The 5,999-nt window shown below is 35.0% G+C and overlaps 1 protein-coding gene across 1 annotated transcript; it reads right to left on the bottom strand.

Moving 5' to 3' along the window:
- Positions 1–2,026: 2,026 nt before the first annotated feature.
- Positions 2,027–5,515, bottom strand: LOC121255438 (metacaspase-1-like). Its single transcript, XM_041155756.1, has 5 exons — positions 4,995–5,515; positions 4,110–4,455; positions 3,754–3,877; positions 2,781–2,975; positions 2,027–2,247 (listed from the first exon to the last, which is right to left on the bottom strand). The coding sequence occupies exons 1-5, from the start codon at positions 5,386–5,388 to the stop codon at positions 2,188–2,190; spliced, it is 1,119 nt and encodes a 372-aa protein (XP_041011690.1). The 5' UTR covers positions 5,389–5,515; the 3' UTR covers positions 2,027–2,187.
- Positions 5,516–5,999: the final 484 nt, after the last annotated feature.

Below are 5,999 nucleotides of genomic sequence, written 5' to 3'. Positions count from 1 at the left end.
ATATACCCTTTCATGCCACAATGATAACACTCAACATTAGCAAACTTGTTTGACTTGCTTCTGCCTTTATCTCTGTTCTTCGGACCTCTGCTTTTACTCCTCCTCCTCTTTTCTGTAACCAAGACCTCTGACTGCGAAGAGGAACCCTGTGATTTTCTTCTCATCTCCTCATTCAAAACACTGCTTTTAGCCAGATCCATATTGATTACACCATCTGGGGCTGAGTTAGATAATGACATTCTAAATGTCTCCCAAGAGTCAGGCAATGTACCAAGCAAACACAAATCTTGTACCTCATCATCGAATTTGATACCCATTCCAGCCAACTGATTAATTATTCCTTGGAATGTGTTCAAGTGATCTGTCAACGGAGTTCCATCTTGATATCTCAAAGACATCAAATGCTTGATCAAATACATTTTATTGTTTCCAGTCTTTCGAGCATATAACTGTTCAAGTTTATTCCAGAGTGTACGTGCATGTGTCTCCCCACTAATATGGTTCAAAACATTATCATCTACCCACTGCCTGATATACCCAAGTTTCTATGTTGCAAAGTCCATTCTTCATCAGATTTATTTTCAGGCTTCTCAGTAGCAAACACCGGTAGATGAAATTGCTTCACAAATAAAAGATCTTCCATTTTACCTTTCCAAGTGTGATAATTAGAACCATTCAAAGTAATCATTCTACTCAAATTAGCTTCCATTATTCAACACAAAGTATTGAACGGCTATAACCCCTCTCTGATACCACTTTGTTGGGAGAAAACAAACAATGGATATAACAATCTCCCACTTTGTGTGAATCTGTTAGGAAGTAATTTAATATAGAATAATCTAAAGCAAAATCACACACACACAAAGAGCCAAGAATTTTTACGTGGAAAACCCTTCAAAGCAAAGGGAAAAACCACGGGACCTAGTCCAGTTAAACCTTCCACTATCAACAATGATGTGTACACAAATGTTCTCTCTAGATAACACTAGAGGCATACAATCAACAATAATTTCAAGAAAAACAACTTTCTTGGCAACTAAACAATGTGATAGAAGAGACTTCACCAAGGAGGATGCGGTACTGTTTACGGCTACGAACACCAGAAATACTGCTCTAAATCCGATCTCCACCGTTCAGATTGTAGAGCCTTGAGTCGTGAACGTGTCTGCAAAATTTCAGCTCAATCGGACCACAGACGACGCCGATCGGAACGTTTGATGGAAACTGTACGGCCTTCTCTGTTTTTGACAGCTTTTTTTACTCTCACGATTTCCCTCCTTTTTCACCCACACTGTTTTTACTGTTCACGGCAGCAGCTTAGGTTTAAACCTAATTAAGTTGGGCCTAAACCCTCTCTCCATGTGGGCTTAATGGACCCACATGGGCCACCCTCCATATAGGAGGGAACCCACACAACATGTCCCACCTCCGACTGGCCCAACCTCCTGCATGCATGCCTCTTATACTCGCTGGTGCAACACCCGATCTCCATCATGGGTTCCTTCTCATCCATTGATAAACCATATATATGCTTGAAAATATCATATTAAATTAATTGTTGAAGATAATTATGTGCAGGACTATGTATTTACTCGGCTGTCAACGTCTTCAACGTCCTATAAACCAACGTGTATATATATATATATATATATGCCAATACAAAACCTTTCAGGGCTAGTTACATTAGCGCACGATAAAATGCAAAATCTTATTGTAATTAATCTGACTAAGCCCTAAATTCTCAATTGTATATATATATATATATATATATATATATAATTATATATAATATATATTCAGTGCATATATACAAGTTTCATCTCATTTTGATGATGAGGAATGACGAATATTTGCATGCAATAAATTACAATATATATATTTATATATATATATATATATATATATATATAGTTGTTTGTCGCTCGATCGGAGTCCCGGCCAGAGAAATTTGTGGAGAAACGTACGTACGTACGTTGTTTTAATTTGGACACAGATGAATATCAATAAAGCTGCCAAATACATGATCTAACTAATAATTTATTACTTTTCAGCGAGAAGTTGCGGGGAATATTAGTACATTTTACAATATATTTCACAACATATATATATATATATGTGTGTATATAGATATATATATTGTGAAATATGTCATGACTTTTATATCATAGTAGTAGACTAGTAATGATATTATAGTACAAACTGTTTCTTAGAAACGTCAAACCTCTCTGATGACGACAACTGGGTTTCCTGCATGCAAATAAAAATAATAATTCATGTAATATGCCATGACTTTTATATCCATTCATGCATGATCGATGGAGAAATTAGAAAGAAAAATATTTTGTACAAAGTACTAATTAATTACTCAGGTGACGAAATATCAAAACTTGTAATTGGGACTGTTGCTTAATTAATTTTATTTACGTATCCAATGCTTTGGGTTGTGGCAGGATGGATTCGGGTTGTGTTTGCATATATAATGGTAGTAATTAGTTTCCAGCTATTTGCAGGAATGTTTAATTACTCTCTGTTTAGCCTTGGTTAAGCAGCTAGGCTGTGCGATGTGTTGCTTTGGTGGGTATTTTTTGTGTTTCGATCTAGTAATTCTAATCTTTTCATGAGCTAGCTAGCTTATAAATAATTAGGATATTGTTGTATCTATCATGCCATTAGTTTTGTAAAGCTAGCGCTTAATTATATATAAGTATTACTAGCTAGCTATATTAATTATTGTAATGGTCACTTGAATTAATTAATGACAGTACTACGTACGTACGTACCTGTGAAAACGACGAGCGTAATTTATTTACGAAAGATGAAATTGAGCCTGCATTTTGATGCATTCCATTTCTAGCCTCACGAATTGCATTGCGCATGGAATGAATCAAGCGGCCATAGGTTATTCTGGGTTCGTTTTCAACGGCTTGGATGAGGTTATAAGTCAAGGCACCTGTCGGAACGTTCCCTGTGAAAGCCTGCATGCAAAACAGAAATTGGGTGCATGCAGGTTTACGTACGTAAGAGTTATAGTCGACACATCAAATACACTAGTCATGTTCATATGAATTAATATGAGTTCGATCCGTACGTCATATCATTAATTAATATGAAAAAATATTTATAATTTTTTTTTTATATTCATATATATAAGGAATTCCACAAATTTACACACTAAATTATTAGCAACAGAAATCAACATACGATCGAAAAATAATGATGACGAGAAAAATAAGCTAGATCGATGGATCAGAATATGTGGAGAATTTTATAACATCATGCAAATATATAGTGCAATTTTAAAAAGTTCGATGTAGCGGCGGGATGCCTGTCATAACCCCCTAATTAATAATGCAATTATATCTATATATATAAGAAGAAAAATATTAAATATAATTAAGAAAAACTTACTTCTCCACATGTGATCAATTATTGATACGTTGAAAATCATAAAATTTGAATTTCAAAAGAAAATTAACAAAATAAGTATTGTAAGTAAAATTGTAAATATATATAAGACTACTACTCATATAATATATAAGAAAGATATATGAGATCATTATATATACGCAGCATATTATAAAATATAATATAATATTTGCTAGAAAAACCTACATAATTTTAATTTGCGCCTGTTAATTTTTCTGATACCATATGTATATAATTATTCATATTAATATTTCTATTATTACACAAATTAATATGGGAATATATAGACGAAAATTATTAAGATTCAAGGAGTAGTACGTTACTCACAGTTGTGTCCACAGAGGTCTGCGAATCACTACAGGCACTGATGGAGATAGCCAACCCACCGCTGGTGCCTTTATATACACCTGACCTACATTCTTGAAATTCCCATTCCCCGTCTTTTCCTTCCCTAGTTGATCAACATGACAAGAATGGATATATATAGTACTTCTCATGATCATCATGTTTAGTTTTAATCTGCATGCATGTGGTCGATATATCGACAAGCATGATCATATTAATGTATATATATATAAGTTGGGTCGAAGTACTTGAAGTTCATAAACCAAAATAAAATAAGAGTTTTCTCAATAGAAAACATGATTCAAGTATCAGACGTACATAAGTACGTATATACGTACCAGCTGCTATGATCTTGTGACGGCCTGTACACATGTTGTAGGTCAAGTATAGTGCCACTGTGGCAGGCATCCACAATGGCGTGAAGGTAGGCACCTTTGGGTATTGGCCGAACGATAGTGGCATTGATTTCATCATCAATAATCATCCCAGCGGTTTCGAAATCAACAGGACACAATGTTTCGTTATACCCGTCTTCCTCATCATTGGAATAGTCACGCACATATGAACCATGGCCGGAGAAGTAGAACACCAACGAGTCACCTCTCTGAACCCCCTTGACCAACCATATCATGGCCATTCGGATGTTTTTTATCGTTGGGATCCTAAATGGGTCCTTCTCTTCCTCTGTATACAATTAATTAATTAATTAATTAATTTTTCAGAATTTTTAGCACATGCGCAGGCCAGAGGAATGAAATAAAAATACTATCGGCCTCCTACTTTCTAACACCTTAATTATACGTATATATATATACTTAATTACGTCCCCGAGTTATTATATTATATGATCTGTTAATGTGTAATATAACATCTAAATTAATAATTTTGTGATTTCAATTTGTAACTCAAATTCTAGTATTAATGTGTCCGTATACTATTTAATTTAGTTGATTTTAAAATTTTTGTAATGTTTAAAAGGTACGTACTATTCTTTCATCAAAAGTTGTTATGAACAAGATTAACGTGTCGGCCTTCATCTTCCTTTTAAAAAAAATGTTGTACTAGAATTAAAATTGATTCGTTATTTAAAAAGATTATTTTCCCCTAAATTTTTTATGTTTTGAAACGACATTCCATATATGCAGTTTAAAAAGTGAAAAGAAAAAAAAGAGAGCAATTTCCAATATTTCAGTCGATGATCGGTACTGGTTTATTTATAGTACCTGTGAGGATGAGTATGGAATCCTTGGGGAAACGAAACTTCTCAGCCAGTAAGTATTGCATGCACTTAACATCATTCACACTTCCTTTGAGGGGCCTATTGCTGTTTTTATAGGTCACTCCACAGAGCACTGCTCGCTTCCTCCCTGCATTCAAGGGCATTGCCCGAAGCCCTGGCGCCGCTGTTTCCACGACATTTCTGAACCGAACTCCTGGGTAAACTGAGTCGTGGACTTTAAGCCAATGGTCATTATCTTTTTTCGGAAGCTGAATGATGGCTCGGCACTCACCACACTTAAAGATTTGAGTCTCATACGGCACCCATTGTTGAGTTCCACACCTATTACATTTTTCTACTCTTGATCTTCTACCTGCCATTATTATTTGCACTTTCATGCCCACAGCTATCTAGCTCGCTTGATTGCTATACCCAATTTAATTAGTGACAAGCTGGATAGGATCGATATCGATGATCTTGTACGTAGCTAATTAAATACAGCCTAGCAGCCAGTCGCATCCTTCTTTTTTTTTTTGGTAGTATCTTGGCGGCATGATCCGTCCAGTACTTAGGGTTAGGGGAAAAGGTGGAGAATCACATTCGGTCTTTTTTCCTTAATGCGTGGACGATGATGGAGTTTATCTGATCTTCTGTGATAATTAATTAGAAGCGAGTTCGGATAGGGTTTTGAACGAAGACGCACGAACAGCAACAGATTTTATTTGTAGCATCTTAAAATATATAAAATTCCGCGTATATATATATATATATATATATTATTGAGAATCTTGCTATTTATCTAGCCACATTGACACGCTAACAATAGCTAGCTTTTTAGCAGATTGACATGCAATATCTCAATCTGCCTAATCAACATATATAAAAGCATCTTATATATTATATACATAGGTAGTCGAGTATTGGAAAAGACGTAAAGTTTATGATTTGGAGCAGTCAAAGATCCCCTTCCTAACGTGCATGCACGTGAAAAAAGAATATATATATATAT

This window comes from Juglans microcarpa x Juglans regia, chromosome 3D, assembly GCF_004785595.1.
Source record: "Juglans microcarpa x Juglans regia isolate MS1-56 chromosome 3D, Jm3101_v1.0, whole genome shotgun sequence".
In the NCBI taxonomy this organism is placed as follows: Eukaryota; Viridiplantae; Streptophyta; class Magnoliopsida; order Fagales; family Juglandaceae; genus Juglans; species Juglans microcarpa x Juglans regia.
The sequence above is the reverse complement of the archived record's forward strand: the minus strand, read 5'-3'. Positions and strand labels throughout refer to the sequence as shown.